At 48.2% G+C, this 17890-nt stretch overlaps 1 protein-coding gene across 1 annotated transcript in view; it reads left to right on the top strand.

Moving 5' to 3' along the window:
• The first annotated feature begins 16078 nt into the window (after positions 1 to 16078).
• The window catches only part of prdx4 (peroxiredoxin 4), a 33305-nt gene continuing 31493 nt past the window's right edge, over positions 16079 to 17890 (top strand). Inside the window, exon 1 of the mRNA XM_059967799.1 lies at positions 16079 to 16288. Coding sequence (XP_059823782.1) covers positions 16084 to 16288 — 205 coding nt within the window. The 5' untranslated portion in view covers positions 16079 to 16083. The remainder of the gene's footprint in view (positions 16289 to 17890) is intronic.

Below are 17890 nucleotides of genomic sequence, written 5' to 3'. Positions count from 1 at the left end.
CCATAAATAGCAGCTCAAAAATACAAGTCAATCTCGTTAATTTTTTAGTTAACTAATTATGGCACTACATGAAAATTATAACTGCACCTTCCTTGCATTCATTGATGCAACTTGGTCTATGATGTGATCAAAGTCAGTTTTTTTTTTCAGTTTCGTCTCTTTCTACACTCAGCAGAGCAAGATCACAGAGTCTGCCTTGACCCACGGAGCCTCTCAAATACGAAAGTATGAGTTTTAACTTCCTGAATGATCTCTCACAGCTGGCGATGGAAACTGCAATGGTTAGCATTATCTGAATACCAATGCGAAGATTGGGGAAAGTGCTCTCATCTCCATACTGAACTATAAATTCTAGAAGCTCTTCAAGTCTTAATATTTTCATGATGACCCGCCTTGACACCAACATTCTGCAATCCAAAATTTCTTCATTTAGCTGCTGTCCATCAACATCAGAGCTGTGCAATTCGCCCAAATTTTCGCACTTCTTTAGGTCGTTACTGTCGGTGCCGTAACTGTCCCTCGACATCGAGAAGGAACCCAAACTTGGCGTCAGTGTCGTGCAAACGAGCGAACCTTTCGTCCATTTCTCTGTGAAGACTGTCGAGTGTTCCCTTCATGACTCTTTCTATTTCCTCCTTAGCTGTTAACCCAGCGTCTCTCCAGTTCTCATCAGCCATTCATTTCTGACGTCTTTCAACTTCAATATTCCATTCTTGACAGAGACTGACTCCTTCGTCAAGTGCCTCACTGACCAACACTTCTCTTTCATCATAAAACTGATCTCAGAGGGCTTTCAGATCCAGGGCAGCATTGTGGAAGCTCATGCTAGGATCCTGTAGTCTCTTTTTAATACGGTCAATGCGAATGAGTACTTTGTTCCAAAATTCTAGCAATATCAGAAAATCGTAACTCAATATGAGGTCGTACAGCTGACTTGCGTCACTTCTTGTTTCACTGGTCTTGTTTTCATTGTCTATCATGTCCTGGAGAACTTGAAGTATCTCCTCAAGGTACATGTTGACGGGCTTCACTGCTTCTGTCCTTGCACTCCACCTGGTTTCGGACTCCGATTTCACAACCACAGGCACGGCGTTTTTGAGTTTTTCCCAGCACTGTGTTGAACGAGAGAAAAACAAATAGAGAGCTTCGATGGTTCCAAAAAACGTGACCTTCATTGTATCCTGCTTGGCTGCATATCCACCCACCAAGCTGAGTGAGTGATTGTCGCAATTCGCAAACACTGCCAGGTTTTCTCTCACTTATCCTTTGATGAACTCCACTTCTGTGACCAGCCATCACAGCAGCGTTGCCGTAGCACCGTGACCCACAATCTTTTAGCTCCACTTCGTCCTTCTCTAGCTGTTTCAAGATGTCTTCAACCAAGCTCTCAGCATCCTTCTGGCTTATCTGGATAAAATCCCAAGGCAGGACTCTCTAACACGGACTGTTTTCCTCTCAAAATCAACTTCCGCATACCTCACTACTTCTGACATCCGCTCACGGTGTGCCTGATCAGGAGTTGAGTCGAACATGAGACTATAGTACTTGGCTTTACGAATGCTTCTCAGTAAACTCTGGTGAACAGTGGATGCCATCACGTGGATGAATTCGTTCTGGACACCCGGTGAAAGATGAGACGTGGATCCAGGAAGACTTCCCACATGAGTGAGGTGTTATTTTATGACAGGGTCAAAGATGGCTAGTAGTTTCAGTAAGCCAAGGAAATTTCCCACATTGGAGCCATCACCTAGCTGAAGTGACTCCCTGTGTCCTCACAAAGCCAGGATCTGAGTCGAAAGGAATTTTATGCAGTGAAGGATTCTCGTCAAGATATCACGCCACTTCTGCTTTTCCTTCTCAATCTATGACTGAAATATTGTGTCAGTAACTCCTGTTTCCAGCTAAATCTCTTTCCATTTCTTTCCACTGTGTGAAGCATTCCCGGTGATTCTTGGCATTTTCATGAACACTAATCCTTTCAGGCGCTTTCCACTGGTTGAATCCACTTTCCTGCTCCAATGAGGATTGATGGTCTGACCGGGAATCGGGGAGACAACAGATACAAAATGCAGACTTTTTAGAAGAGGAGTAGACCAGCCATGAGCGAGTCACTTCCTCATTACGACCATTTCCCAATTTCCCCTTGAACCGTGGAATGATTCGAACTACTTGTTCCGGGCTCCGTGGAACGCGTCGAACCGTTGAACCCTTGAACCGTTCATTGAGCGGTTGGTGGGAAAGGCCCCTCACTGTTCTGGAAATACTTCGATCCCAGCTTTATTATTTCTGTTCTGAACACGTCAGGCAGAATTGCTTTTCCAATGTCCTTGTTGAACTTCAGAAGTCCAATGTCATGCTGTTCAATCATTTCTGGTATGACAGTTTGAGGCTCTTTGACACCATCCAGTTCGCGAGGTTCAGTGTTGTCAGGTTCAATCTCATCAGGTAAAATCTTGTCAATAAATTCAACATCACCACCACCACCATCGTCTTCCCCTCCTGTCATGTCCACGTTCTCTGTGGCAGCCTCACGCTTAATCTCGTTATTCTCGGATTTATCTGACTTGACCTCCTCCTCGACTTGTGGCGCATCTGTACTTGATCCACCTTCGGATTCTAACAAACTTGCAGCAGGGGCAGGCAACTCCGTGGAAAGTGTCGAATTACTTGTTCCGGGTTCCCTGGAACGCGTCGAACTGCTTGTTCTGGGCTTTTCGAAGAATGGCGTGAAGAACTTGCTCGACTTCTTTAGCTTCTCGCCTCCAACATTCATCTCTTTTTTCCTTCAGCTCCACTTTTCTTCTTCATGAAGAAACGTTTCATGGTCTTCTTACACAATGCTCTGAAATAAGGCCACCCTAGTGCTTCTCACCCATGATAATCAAAGACAGATCATACAGCTGAAGAAAATTCTTCTTTCACTATCCGATGATGGCTTGTCTGACTTTAATAGAAACTGCTCGGTGGCGCCCCCCCCTCCCTTCAAGTGGTGCCCAGAGCATCTGCCATACCTGCCATGCCTTAGATACGCCACTGACTGTTGTATGTCGTTTATATTAATGATTTAGATGGGAATGTTGTTAATATGGTAAGGGATGAAGGGTCTCGGCCCGAAACATCGACAGCGCTTCTCCCTATAGATGCTGTCTGGCCTGCTGTGTTCCATCAGCATATTGTGTGTGGAATATGGTAAGTTTGTGGATAACTCCGAGACTAGTAGTGCAGTGAACGCAGGACTTACGCAGTGTATGATAGGGCTCTCAAGAGTGTTGTTGAACAGCAAAAACCTAGAAAGTCATATCACAAACAAGAGAAAATCTGCAGATTCTGGAAATCCAAGCAACACACACAAAATGCTGAAGGAACTCAGCAGGCCTGGCAGCATCTATGGAAAAGAGTACAGCTGTCATTTTGGGTCGAGTCTGAGCCCAAAACATCGGCCATAGGTGCTGCCTGTCACTGACTGCTGAGTTCCTCCAGCATTTTGTATGTAGCTGGAAAGTCATATATAGCTCTGTGACACAGATAAAGAGGGTGGCAAAGAAGGAGCTTGGCGCACTTGCCTTCAGTGTCCAGGTTACTGAGTGTAGGTGTTGCAATTGTGCAAGTTGTTGCTGAAACCAAAATGGCAGTATTGTGTACAATTCTGGTCACCCAGAGCAAGGAAAGATGTCATTAAGATGGAAAGGATGCAAAATGTATGCTTCATGATCAACTCCTCGTGGTGTACTACTGTGTCGGTGATGTGTCAATATTGCTCACAAGACCTGGAATACCTTGCTATTAAGTGCCGGCCGTTTTACCCGCTGTGGGAGATTTTGGTTGTGGTGTACATTCCACCTCAGGCCAGTGTGAAACAGGCTCGAGATGATCTGAGAAATGTAATCAACAGGCAGGATACCTTCCCCGTCATTTTGGGGAATTTTAACCAGGTCAGTTCAAAAAAGTCACCAAATAATTAGCATCAACAAATCACCTGTAATACCAGAGGAAACAACAAACTGGACCACTGTTCCACCACCATCAAGAGTGCCCACCGTGCTGTTCCACACCCACACTTCAGAAAGTCTGATCACCTGGCTGTGCTTCTGCTCCCTGAGTATAGGCAGAGACTGAAGACTGCAGCACCAGCAGTGAGGACCAAGGAGGTTTGGACAAGGGAAACACGGGAGCGCTTACAGGACTGCTTTGAATCGGTGGACTGGACTGTATTCAGGGATTCATCTTCAAGTGTGGATGGGAATGCCTCAGTTGTCACTGACTGCATCTGTGTGGATGACTGTGTGCCTACAAGAACTTGCGCTATACATTCCCAAACCAAACCAGGAGGTTCGTCGTCTGCTGAGGGCTTCAATCTGTGGCACTTAAGTCTGATGACCCAGTCCCAGGGTTAGGGTTAGGGTCCATATAAGAAAACTAGGACTTGCAGAGAACTATTTCAAGAACCAAGAAACAATTCCAAGAGAGATCGGAGGTGACATCGGATGCATGTCAACATTACTTCTGACAAAGTGAAACCCAACATTGTGAATGGCAGTGATGCTTCTAGGCCAGACGATCTCAATGCCTTCATGCTTGCTTTGAAGGGGAGAGTAAAACCACAGCTATGTGGATCCTGCAGCATCCAATAACCCTGTGATCTCTGTCTTGGAGGCTGATGTCAGGCTGCCTTTCAAGAGGGTGAACCCTCACATGGTGGCAGAGCCCAATGGAGTAGCTGGTCGGGCTCTGAAAACCTGTGCCAACAAACTAGTGGGGGCATTCAGACATTTTTAATCTTTCATTGCTATGTTTGGAAGTTCCCACCTGCTTCAAAAGGGCAACAATACCAGTGCCCAAGAAGAACAGTGTAAGCTGCCCTAATGACTATCCTCCAGTGGCACTCACCTCGACAGTGATGAATTGCTTTGAGGGGTTGGTCATGGCTAGAATGAAAACCTGTCTCAGGAAGGACCTGGACCCATTGCAATTTGCCTATTGTCCCAATAGGTCTACAGGAGATGCAATCTCAGTGGCTCTCCATGCAGCCTTGGGCCACCTGGAGAATGCAGATACGGTACCTATGTCAGGATGCTATGCTGTTTATTGAATACAGCTCAGCATTTAACATCATCATCCCTACAGCCCTGATTGAAAAGCTACAGAACCCAAGCCTCTGTGCTTCCTTCTGCAACTAGATCTTCGACTTCCTAACCACAATACCACAATCTGTGTGGATTGGAAACAACATCTCCACCTCGCTGACAAACAACATTGACCCATCACAGTGAAGTGTGCTTACTCCACCGCTCTACTCTCTCTGCACCCATGACTGTGTGGCTAAGCATAACTCAAATGCCATCTATAAACTTGTTGATGATACAACCATTTCAGGTGAAGAAAGGGCATACAGGAGTGAGATATACCAGTTAGTTGAGTGGTGTTGCAGCAACAACCTTGCACAATATCAACAATATTGAAGAGCTGATTGTGGACTTTAGAAAGAGTAAGATGAGGGAACGCAAACCAATCCTCACAGAGGGATCACAAGTGGAGAGAATGATCAGCTTCAAGTTCCTGGGTGTCAATATCTCTGAGGACCTAACTGGGACGCAACATATTGATGAAGGCAACACTCTGGCTATATTTCATTAGAAGTTTGAGGAGACTGGTTTGTCGGCAAAAACAGTCAAACTTCTACAAGTATACCGTGGAGAACATCTTGTATGGGGAGGCGCTATTGCATAAGATCAAAATAAATTGCAGAAACTTGTAAAATTAGTCATGGGTATCAGCCTCTGTAGTGTCCAAGACACCTTCAAGGAAAAGTAGTGTCTATCATTAAGGATCCCCACCACCCAGGACATGCTCTCTTCTCCTTACCATCAAGAAGGAGGTATAGAACCCTAAAGACATACACACAGTGTTTCAGAAACAGCTTCTTCCCATCTACTATCTGATTTCTAAATGGCCATTGACCCCTGTTGTGATGGAAAATAACTGGTTCTTTGAGTCTCAACAGTAGAGGCCTGGACACACAGTTTTAATAATAAGGAATTTATTTACAAGGGGAAGTCAGGTCAGCACAAGCAACTACAGAATTCTAACAAAAAAACGTTTAGGGTTAACACGTGTGGGGAAGGTCGGGTCTGCTGTACAATACACAGAAAGCGGTGTGGGGACAGGGTACAGTTACACATACAAAGAACAAGGGAAAAGCACTACGACAGCTATCCCCCTTGACCTTGGATAGCCGTGGCTCCCTTACCAGGACCAATGATAAACCTTCCCAAACATAAATCAATGCACTTACCTCCAATGAGGTGGTCTGTAAGAGAGAGAGAGCCAGGCACAAGTCTCACCTTTTATAGCATGGGGCTGGGCGCAATAATCCAATTAAGGTGACCAATAATTTAGGTGTGCATTGATTAGTTGGGAGGGACCAAATGTTGATTGGCATGTGGCGTGTCCTCGGACCAGCCAGGTGGCAGTGCGTCTGTCATGTGGCCGGTATCTCTGGATACACTCCACCCCTCGGAAGACGCACCACATAGAGGGTGAAACAATATCACGTATACCAGAAATAACTATTTTTAAGCAGCTAAATAAATGCAGAGACACTTTTAATCATCTGGCATGCACAACATAGTATAGAAATGGCTATGACTACAAGAAGGAGTGCGATGGACCAGTGAATGACAGTTGCCCACCACCCCCCAGGGACCCAAACAGCCACCAATTGCCCCATGAGATGTTGTGCTGGAGGAGCTGTCCCTTGATTTTTGAATTTTAGCCACCGAGTCCCGAATGTGAGCGGCCAAGTGGGTGATGTTGCTGGACTCAGCATTCCTCACCAACCACCGCACACGTTCCACCATCAGCAGCGAGCAGGTAGTCCAGTCCACTCGGTTCTGCAGGGCGACCATCCTGACAGCTGTCAGTTCTGCCGCCGTTCGGGTGAGGGCATCTTCCGTATGTTGCAGTGCCACTGCCGTCTCGTTGGCCAGAGTCTCGAGCACACTGGTCACCTGGATCACCTCCCGGGACAGCCGGGCCGTACCATCCTCCGTGTGTTGCAGTGCCACTGCCGTCTCGGTGGCCAGAGTCCCGAGCACACTGGTCATCCGGATCACCTCCCGGGACAGCCGGGCCGTACCATCCTCCGTGTGTTGCAGTGCCACTGCCGTCTCGGTGGCCAGAGTCCCGAGCACACTGGTCATCCGGATCACCTCCCGGGACAGCCGGGCCGGACCATCCTCCGTGTGTTGCAGTGCCACTGCCGTCTCGTTGGCCAGAGTCTCGAGCACACTGGTCATCTGGATCACCTCCCGGGACAGCCGGGCCGGACCATCCTCCGTGTGTTGCAGTGCCACTGCCGTCTCGTTGGCCAGAGTCTCGAGCACACTGGTCATCCGGATCACCTCCCGGGACAGCCGGGCCGGACCATCCTCCGTGTGTTGCAGTGCCACTGCCGTCTCGTTGGCCAGAGTCTCGAGCACACTGGTCATCTGGATCACCTCCCGGGACAGCCGGGCCGGACCATCCTCCGTGTGTTGCAGTGCCACTGCCGTCTCGGTGGCCAGAGTTTCGAGCACACTGGTCAGCTGGATCACCTCCCGGGACAGCCGGGCCGGACCATCCTCCGTGTGTTGCAGTGCCACTGCCGTCTCGGTGGCCAGAGTCCCGAGCACACTGGTCATCCGGATCACCTCCCGGGACAGCCGGGCCGTACCATCCTCCGTGTGTTGCAGTGCCACTGCCGTCTCGGTGGCCAGAGTTTCGAGCACACTGGTCAGCTGGATCACCTCCCGGGACAGCTGGGCCGTACCATAACTGGGAAAGGCTATCACCCAGAACCTCTCTGCCTCTGTAATGGCCCTCTTGTCCCGGTGGCTGCTGTACTCCGATGCTCCCCAAGGTCGTTCAGGGGGTGGATGAGGGGCACCACGTATGCTGGAAAGCAGCAGCCACACTAGCTGGTGGGGAGCCACGGGTAGGCGCAGGTCCAGTGGGTCCCGTTCAGAGTCCAGGGAGCTCCCAGCTTAGCGGCACTGTCCGCAGCAGTCACTGGGGCATCTGGGTACCAATTTCGCTCACAGTTGCTGTGACCAACGGAAAAGTTAGAAGTGTACTCATTGCGGAGTCTGCACCAGCATTCGTTAGGTCTGCTCAGTGGCTGTGGAATAACTCTGAGGGTGGGGACTCGGGTGGAGGACAAATTGTAGGGAGGGAAATACCAGTTCCTGAAGCACCGACCCCATCGGGGGTCAAGGGACAAGATGTTGTGTAGTGGGAGGCGAGTGGTGGGGGACTGCCAGCAGGGACCCCCAAACAGATATACCCAAACCAACAGGAGCAAACAGTCTGTGTAAACAGTTCATCTCGATGTCATCCAGCGGGATCGGCGTGAGTGGCAGCGCATCGTCATTGTGTGCTGGGGCCCGCAAGCAGATCCAGCAGTCCGATCTGTTGGTGTTGCCGGCAAACTCGTAAGCGACCCTGAGGAAGGTGTTGGCAGCTGTCACGGAGCCGAGCATCGCAGCGACCAGGAGGGACGACCGGAGTCGCACCATTGTCCTGTAGAGGGAGACTGTGGGGGGCGGGGTGGGTGTGCAGGTAGTTGTAGCAGGAAACTCATTCCCGGCTGGTTAAATGCCGGGTATGTATACAGGACAAATCAGATTTATCCAGAATGGCAACCCAGCGGGTGTCCCCTGGACCGTGCGCGACAATTTCTCCCTTTCTGGGGAGGCTGTGCGGCTGTCGGATCCGTACTCTGCCCGAGTCCTCGGTCTCGGGGGGTTCGGGGGGTTCCCAGTCGGGAGATGGGGACTGTGCCGGGTGGCGGGCCAGTGGGGATCCCCCTTGGCTAGTGGGCCGTGTGTTTAACTGGTCAGCCGCCTGCTGAAGGACACTTAGCCACCCCTGCAGCGTGCGGGAGGGTGTCCGAGTGCGGATCTTTTCCTTGAGGAGGCCGTTCATTCTTTCAATTAAGCCCGATGCCTGGGGGTGGTGGGGTATATGGAACAGCCACGAGATCCCCGCTTCAGCCGCCCAGGTCTGGGCTTTGGTCCCAGCAAAGTGTGAGCCCTGTTCGGATTGTACCTCCCTTGGGACCCCATAGAGAGAGGTGCCGTTCTGGTCGGCCCTCTCACAGAGCACTGCCACCGGGACACCCGAGTATGTGTCCACCTTTGTGAGGACATACTGCTGCTTACTCTGTCGCGGGACCGGTCCAATATAGTCCATTTGACATACCCGACCTGCCCCCGTGCCGCGACGAATGTGGCCCGGTGGCCCTACCGGCCAGTCCTGTGGCTTGACTTGCTGGCAGATGGGGCAGTTATCTACAGAGGTTTGACATTGATCGAGTGTCAAGGCGACACCGAATTGTTCAGCCCAGCGCCGCGTGCCATCGGCCCCTAAATGGCCACCTTTGCGGTGTGCCCACGCAGCTAGTGCACTGGGGTCTGTGTCAGGTGGAAGTGGTGGCAGATGATATTTGGGCAGCCTGGTCGACAGCAGCGTTAAACGTTGCCTCTTCATTATCTTTCCGGGTATGGGCATCCACATGGTGGACAGAAATTTTTCTGTGGGTAGCCTGGTCCCAAATGAAACGCCAGTGGTGCCGTCCCCAGGGGACGTCCGTGTATTTCCCACCCCACGTCTTGCCACCGGGCCATCCACACCACAATGCCATCAGCTACTGCCCAGGAGTCAGTATAGATGTGGACTGTTCTGGTGGTGTTTTGGAGGGCGAGGACTACTGCCCAGGAGTCAGTATAGATGTGGACTGGTCCGGTGGTGTTTTGGAGGGTGAGGACTACTGCCCAGGAGTCAGTATAGATGTGGACTGTTCTGGTGGTGTTTTGGAGGGCGAGGACTACTGCCCAGGAGTCAGTATAGATGTGGACTGGTCCGGTGGTGTTTTGGAGGGTGAGGACTACCGCCCAGGAGTCAGTATAGATGTGGACTGGTCCGGTGGTGTTTTGGAGGGTGAGGACTACTGCCGCCAGCTCGGCAAGTTGACTGGACCCCCCCCCCCTCCCTCGGTGGTTAAAATTCTACCCGTGGCGGGATGAAGTGCTGCCGCTTTCCAAAATTGTTTACCCCCTTTCCAGCGGCTGGAGCCGTCGGTGAACCTGCTGGGGTCGAGGGAATCGAAGGGTTGACCCCAACATGCTGGGGAGGGTTGTACCTCGGGGATGTCAGGGGCAGGGTCCCTGACATGTTCATGGAGGCGGCTGACCCCTTCAGGACCGGGCTCAGCCCAGTCGGCAATGTACCACTTCCACTTGACAATGGAGGACCTCTGGGCACGGCCCTCCTTGTGGGTAGAATCGGGGGACTTGACCCATCGCATTATGGGGAGATGGGGGCGAAGGACGACAGGGTCGGTGCCTGTTTGGTGTTCTGTGGCGAGGAGCGCCAGGTAGCAGGCTAGCAGCTGGCCCTCGCAGGGGCTGTAGCGCACTGCTGCTTCAGGTAGGGACAGTCCAGAAACCGAGGGGGACTCTACGCCCTGGGGTCTTCTGCCAGAGGCTCCACTCAGCGACCGTCTCGCTCGCTGAGACCTGTAACTCAAAAGGCAGACCCGCCTGGTGGGAAGAAAGTGGCATGGCTTGTTCCACCGCTAGTTTCGCCGTATCAAAGGCAGCCTGTTCCGCTGGCCCCCAGAGAAATGTGGATTTTTTCCTGGAGATCCTATAGAGCGGCTGGAGAAGCATGGTCAAGTGGGGTATATGCTGCCGCCAATAGCCCAGGAACCCCATGAATCTCTGTGTGTCAGTTTTATTCGAGGGGACGGCAAAATTTAAAATTTTATTTTTAGCGGCATCGGGTATGCTTCTGTGCCCGGAGTTCCATTGTACTCCGATGAAAATGTCACCTTGGCTGGGGCCCTGTATCTTTTCCATATTAATGGCCCAGGCTCGTCCCCTGAGGGATTCGATTAGCATGTGAAGGGCCTTTGACACAATGGTCTCAGAAGCTACCTTGGAGAAGAATATTATCTATATAATGTGCAATCGAAATCTCCGGCGGGAATTGGATGTATAAATCGCGGGAGACAAGGCCATGGCAGATAGTGGGGCTGTGAATGTAGCCTGGGGTAGGCGACAAAATGTGTATTGTCTGCTAACCCAAGTAAAGGCAAACTGGTCTTGGCTCTCTGGTCTTGACCAATAATTTAGGTGTGCATTGATTGGTTGGGATGGACCAAATGTTGATTGGCATGTGGTGTGTCCTCCGTCCAGCCGGGTGGCAGTGCGTCTGTCACGTGGCCGGAATCTCTTGATACAACCCCATAAACAGTATCTCACTACTTATTTCTGTTTTTTGCACGACTTATCTTAACTATTTAATAGATGTACATACAGTATACTTAATGTAATCCAGTTTTTATTCTCTATTTATCATATACTTCATTGTACTACTGCCATAAAGTTAATAAATTTCACAGCATTTGCCGGTGGTATTAAACCTGATTCTGATCATGAATAGACCAGGACTCTTTCCTGGAATGTAGGAGACAGAGGGGTGGCCTTATAGACATTATATATAAAGTCATGAGGGTGTAGATCAGGTGCATGGTCACAGTCTTTTTCCAAGGGTAGGGGAGTCTAAAACCATAGGCATAAATTTAAGGTGAGAAGGGAAAGATTAAAAGGTACTTGAAGGGGAACTTTTCATATCGAGGGTGCTCCCCTCCTCCAGCCAGCAGAAGATACAAATGTCTGAAATCACATACCACCAGGCTGAAGGACAGCTTTTAATTCACCATTACAAAACTATTAAATGGTTCTCTAATATGATAAGATGGACTCTTGATCTCACAATCAATCTTGTTAAGATCTTGCATCTTATTATTCACTTTGTGGTGAACTGCGTATACCTGTCTGGACACGCCCCCTGCTGACTGCTCCTGTGGCTCCTCCCACAGGCCCCTGTATAAAGGCGATCGAGGCCTGAGCCCGGCCTCTCAGTCTCCAGGACGTAGTATGGTGTTCACTCACTGCTTGTTCCTTCTTCCAGTCAATAAAAGCCGATACCTCGCCTCACGTCTCAGAGAGAGTTACTGATGGTGCATCACACTTGCACTGCTTGTTCTCTTTCATTCACGTTCTGTCACCTTGTACAACCTGTGTAATGATTTCATCTGTATCTACAGCATGCAAGTCAAGCTTGTACCTATACAGTATCTCAATACATTTGACAATAATAAACCAGTTCCAATTCTAACATGGAATGAACTACCCAACGAAGCAGTAAGATGCAGACAATGTTTATGAGTTTTAGACAGTTAAATGAATAGAAAAGGCTTTGGGCAAGCAAGGGCCAAACACAGGCAGATGGGAATGGGTTAGACAGAGATCTCAGTTGGCATGAATGAGTTGGGCTTGTTTTCTGTGCTGTATAACTCTATGAATCATCTCACATCTGCTTCATGCTGGTGTGTAAGCTCATTGTCTTTGTCGGAAGCGCATAGAAGCAAAGAGTCATTGTGTCATAAAACATAGAATCAGCCCTAGGGACAGAACTCATCCATGCCAACCAAATTGCCTGACTGAACTAGTGTCACTTGCCCCCATTTAGCCCATATAAGAAGCACTGGTTCCGGCTCAAGATGGATCAAGTCTGTGATGTTTATTGACGTAATTGTTTTTGGAGATGGTGGGGGGGGGTGTTTTGGGGTTTAGGGACAGGGATGAGGGGGAAGTCGGGGCAGGGTGGTTGGAGCACCCTGCAGTTGAAGGTCTGTGATCCCTGGGGTCAGATTGGCAGGCACTGAGGATGAAGACCAGCGATTCCTGTGGTCAGCAGGCCCTGAAGCTGAAGGCTAGTGACCACCCCTTCCCCAACATTCCCCCACCAAGTCAGCAAGTCCTGTGATCAAAGGTTGATCTAAGACTGGAGATTGAGGCCTGGAGTTCAAAGTTCCGTGATTGGTAGGATCCCAGGGTTGATACCAGAGGATGAAGCCAGAGATCGAAGACCAATTCTGTGGTGCGTCCAAGCTTTGGAGTCTTGACCAGGGACTGGAGATTGGAGGCCTGGTGTGTGTGAGTCTGTGAGTCCAGGGCCAAGAACTCCAGAGGCAGTCTGTCCTGGGGTTTGGAGGTCTGTCAGTTTGTCTGTGCGAGTTGGTGAGATTGTGGGAAAGGGGCTTGTTTTACAGTTGTTTTGTTTTATTGCTGTTGGCGTTATTGTTGTTTTACCATTGTTGGTGCTGGAATGTGTGGCAATGCTTTTGGGCTGTCCCCAGCGCAACATTAGGTTGTGTTGGTTGTCAATGCCAATGTCGCATTTTACTGTATGTTTCAATGTATGTACATATGATAAATAAATGGATCTGAATCTAAATATCCCTTTAAGCCTTTCTTATCCACATTACTGTCCAAGTGCCTTTTATATGTCATAATTGTACCCTTTTTACCATAATTTACCATTTCTGGCAGTCCGTTCCATATACAGTACTCACCACCCACTCTATGGAAAAAGTTCCCCCTTTTCAAATACTTTATACCTCTGAGGCATCCATCAGTCAAAGATGACCATGGATGCTGCATCCAAGCTGTCTAGATACACAAGCCTGCCCAGTACATATGGAGAGAAAGCTGATGCCCATGTAGCAAGCTCGCCCTCTTCATATATCTGATGAACCCAAAGGAACGGCAGAGACTGATATCGTTGGGTACCAGCAGCATCGCAGGAGTTGCCAGTCAGCATGGAACTCAATGTAGGACTGCCTTTGGGACTCTGGCTCCAGATTTTCCCTCAGGGTTTATTCCTGAGGCCTTCCCTATTAGTGGATTCAGCTGCAAGGTAGTGGACGTTTGAGGTCAGAGTTTTCCTTCTTCTAGATGAGCTGCCAACTGTGGCTGACAAGCCCCATCTACCTGAAGTGACTGATTGTAAGGTGCCAGTAATCTACCTTTGTTCCCTCTCCTGTCAGTAGAAATGGTTCCACTGGGCATTGTAACTAAGCCACATGTGAAGGCAAGGAGCTGGACTTGAGGCTAATTGAGGCACACCCCATTGGAAGCATTTAATAGGTAGCACCTACACCTTGTAATTTTGGACTTTCCAGCTCTGGGGAAAAGACAATGGCTATTCACCTTGAGTGTGCCCCTTATGATATTGTATTGCCAGATAGAAGTTGCATGGAGGGAAATGAATGGCAGGTTTCTGGGAAAAAGAAAACTAATCACTAAATTGAGGAATGCAGTGGCTTGGCATCCACAGATGAAGGCAGTAGGCAGGATTTAAATACATGAAGGAAGGAAGAGTTTAAGATATTGCTGAGTTTTGAATATAGGCCTGTTTTAGATATCAATGTGATTTGATTAACTAAGGATTTCAAGAAGCATTAGGAGCTATTGTGGGTGCAAGACCTTGAAGAGATGGGACACTCTTAGTGTTTTATAAGGATGGTAAGCAATGTGAAAAAGCTTTAAAGTTAAAAGCTGTGGGAGGAAGAAAAGTAATACCAGGGAATTATATTAAACAATAGTGGCTTTGGGCATAACCACCGGAGTGCCTTTAGATATATTCATGGGCCTAGTTAAAAATAATTCAGTTGGGGAAAAAGTTGTAGACGTTAAACATTTAAAAGGGTTTTGTGGTGGAGTAAGAATAAACAGGTGTGTATTAAATTTGATGGAAAGAACTTGGCAGACAAGGTTAATTAGGTTGTAAGAGTTATATGTGCTGCCCGCTCTGAAATGTTTTCAGTGCCAGAGGTTTGGTCATGTAACAGCTGTGTGTAGGAGTATAAAGTGGTGTTGTAGATATGCTGGAGAATTACCATGATTATGGTAATTGTGGAGGAGACATTGGGCCAAAAAGTTTCAATTGTAGAGGGGAACATAGCTCTGCTAACACAAGGTGCCCTGATGTAAGACAGCTGTGTATGTACAAGGTGCTTGGGTGGAAATGAGCAGAGGCTCTTCAGAAAGCAATGAGACCTTTTATATCCAGAATACAGATAGATTAAAGTTGGTGTGTAAGGAGCATGATTTTATAACAAAGGATTTGTTGAGTATTGATAAACTAAAATTGGTTACTTTCATATCGGATGTGGTCAACTGTACAGCACAAACAAAAGGACAGAAAAAATAAAATTAAAAGCTGCAGAAGAAATCTATAGGTAAAATAAGCTATTAAGAATGAATAAATAATATTCATACTTCAAAGAAGGGTTGTTAATGCCGTTTTTCTTTTTACTTTTTTACAATTGAATGCTATAAGTTTGTTAGCTGATGATCAGAGAAGGATTGCTAACTGTTTTCTTTTGCTTTTGACTTTTTAAAATCTTACAATGAAATGCTAATAGTTAGGGGACTTTAGCTCATACTACGTATACAGGGTTTTAATGACACCACTGTGAAAGGGACGGTGGGAGAAAGAAGTCTTTCTGGAAGAAAGGTATTTAGTGTGCCGAATGATGCTCAGTAGATGGCGGTAATGTACCTTGTGTTGGTTACCACCGTTAATAGTACAAATGTGATCGAAATGTCATTGACCGTGGAATGATTGTTGGTGTCAGACTGGATGATTTGATATCTCAGAAACTCCTTGAGATCTCCTGAGAGTTTCTTGAGTTTACAGAGAATGGTGCAAAACAAAAATAAATCCTGTAGCGGCATTTCAGTGGGCGAAAACACCGTGTTAAAAAGCAAGCTCAGATGAGAAAGGCCAGACAGTTTCAAGCTGAAAGGAAGGCAACAGTAGCTCAAATAACCACACGTTACAACAGTGGTGTGCAGAAGAACATCTCTGAATGCGCAACACATCGAAATTTGCTTTGAACACATAGGCTACGGCAGCAGGAGACCACGAACATATATTAAGTGGCCACTTTGAGATACCTCATGAAGAGGCCACTGAGTTTCATATAGTTACACAGGAAACCCATTAAGTGTACGTGTTTGATGTGTAGCTATGAAGTCGTGAGAGGTGAAATGCAGACAGCTGAATTTTGGACGAGCTGACAATTTGCAGCAAGGGTTTTATTTAACCCCCACTCTCATGAACGGAGGCAGCCAAGAGGGTTAAACGGCCTCCCTGTGTCCCGCCTTCCCGTGGGGGTGAAAGGTTTGGCGCATGCGTGCCAGTTGTGTTATGGAGCCCGCGAACCTTCTCCGTGCTCATGCCGCTCTTTGTTTGCTGTTTGCCGTGGTGCTGACCCACGGCGTTACCTCGGAAAGCCAGCAGAGCTGCCACCACTACGCCGGGGGCCATGTATATCCAGGGGAGGCTTTCCGGGTGCCCGGCGCCGACCATTCGCTGCATCTCAGTAAAGCCAAGAGTGAGTAAGAGCGGCGCCCCTCCTGGCGCTTGTTAACGGTCCTGTGGTGGGGGAAGCCCGCGGGTCACCCGTCCTGCTGCCCTCTTCCTCAGAGGCGTGTGGGATGGGGGTGGGGGTGCCCTGTCGTGGCCGAGCACCCGTTACCTTTATTAGCGAGGACGGGGTTTATTTGGGTAACGGCAATGCTTAGGGACACGTTGCAGACTTGGCCCGGGAGACGCCCTCTTTCCTTCCAACATTTCTTTTTCACAGCCGAGTGTATTTGCCTTTCCAGTTACTGCAATCCCCGCCCCCGCTACCGTTTATTAGCGCCGATTGTATTCCTTTTTATTCTTTCTAACACCTCTTCCCACCCCACCCCCATCCGCCCAGGTCGACTTTAAAGTTCTGCTAGAACCTGCGGTTTATTTTTCAGCAAATTGTGTGCCTCTCAGATCTGCGGTATTCTTGCAAACTATAGCACCGTGTCCAACTTGATTTATTTCTCGATCGTTTTCTTGAACAGGCTGTTCGTGCCCACCTTTCCTGCAGCTCTCAGATCGGAATTAATCCAGTTTCGCTTCTCACTTTATCACAGCTCTGAACTGACTTTTACTAAGTTAGAAGTAAATTTATTATCAAAGTACGTGTACGTTCCCACATACTGATAGTCATTTTCTTGTGTGCATGCTCAGTAAGTCCAATAACCATAACAGAAGCTATGAAAGACCACACCAAAAGGGCGGACCACCAGGGTGCAAAAGACAACAAATTGTACAAATACAAAGAAAAATTAAAAGAATCGATAAGCAATAAATATTGAGAAAGTGAAATGGAAGAGTCCTTGAAAGTGAGTCCATAGGTGTGGGAATAAGAGGGGTAATTGATAATAAGTTTACTTCTAACTTAGTAAAAGTCATTTCAGAGCTGTGATAAGGTGGGAAGCGAAACTGGATTAATTCCAATCTGAGAGTTGCAGGAAAGGTGGGCACGAACTTCCTGAGCCTGGTTGGTGTGAATCCTGAGGCTCCTGTACCACCTTCCTGATGGCAGCGACAATAAGAGAGGGTCCCTGATGATGGATGCTGCTTTCCAGTAACATGATCCATGTAAAAACCCTCAATCGCGGGAGGGTTTTTATCCATGACAGACTGGGACTTGTACACTACTTTCTGTAGGATTTTGTGTTCAAAGGCATTGTGTTTCCGTACCAGGCTGTGATGCACTCTCCACCACACCTATAGAAGTTTGTCAAAATTTTAGATGTATTGCTGAATCTTCATAAACTTCTAAGGAAGTAGAGCGGCTACCACACTTTCTTCGCAAATGCACACAGGTGGAATTATGAAGAAAGTGTGACCCTTTGAACTGATAACACTGAAGAATTTTAAATTGCTGACCCTCTCCACCTCTGATTCCCCCAATGAGGACTTGTTCCAGGACCTCTAGTTTCCTCTTCCTGATTAATAATCAGCTCCTTGGTCTTGCTGACCTAAGTAAGAGGTTGTTGTTGTTATGGCACCACTCAGTCAGAATTTCAAACTCCCTCCTATAAGCTGATTCATCTCCACCTTTAATATGGGGAAAAAGAGGAGGTGATGGATAGGAGCTACAAGGAGGTAG

The sequence above is a fragment of the Hypanus sabinus genome, chromosome 4, assembly GCF_030144855.1.
Source record: "Hypanus sabinus isolate sHypSab1 chromosome 4, sHypSab1.hap1, whole genome shotgun sequence".
NCBI classification, from domain to species: domain Eukaryota; kingdom Metazoa; phylum Chordata; class Chondrichthyes; order Myliobatiformes; family Dasyatidae; genus Hypanus; species Hypanus sabinus.
The sequence above is the reverse complement of the archived record's forward strand: the minus strand, read 5'-3'. Positions and strand labels throughout refer to the sequence as shown.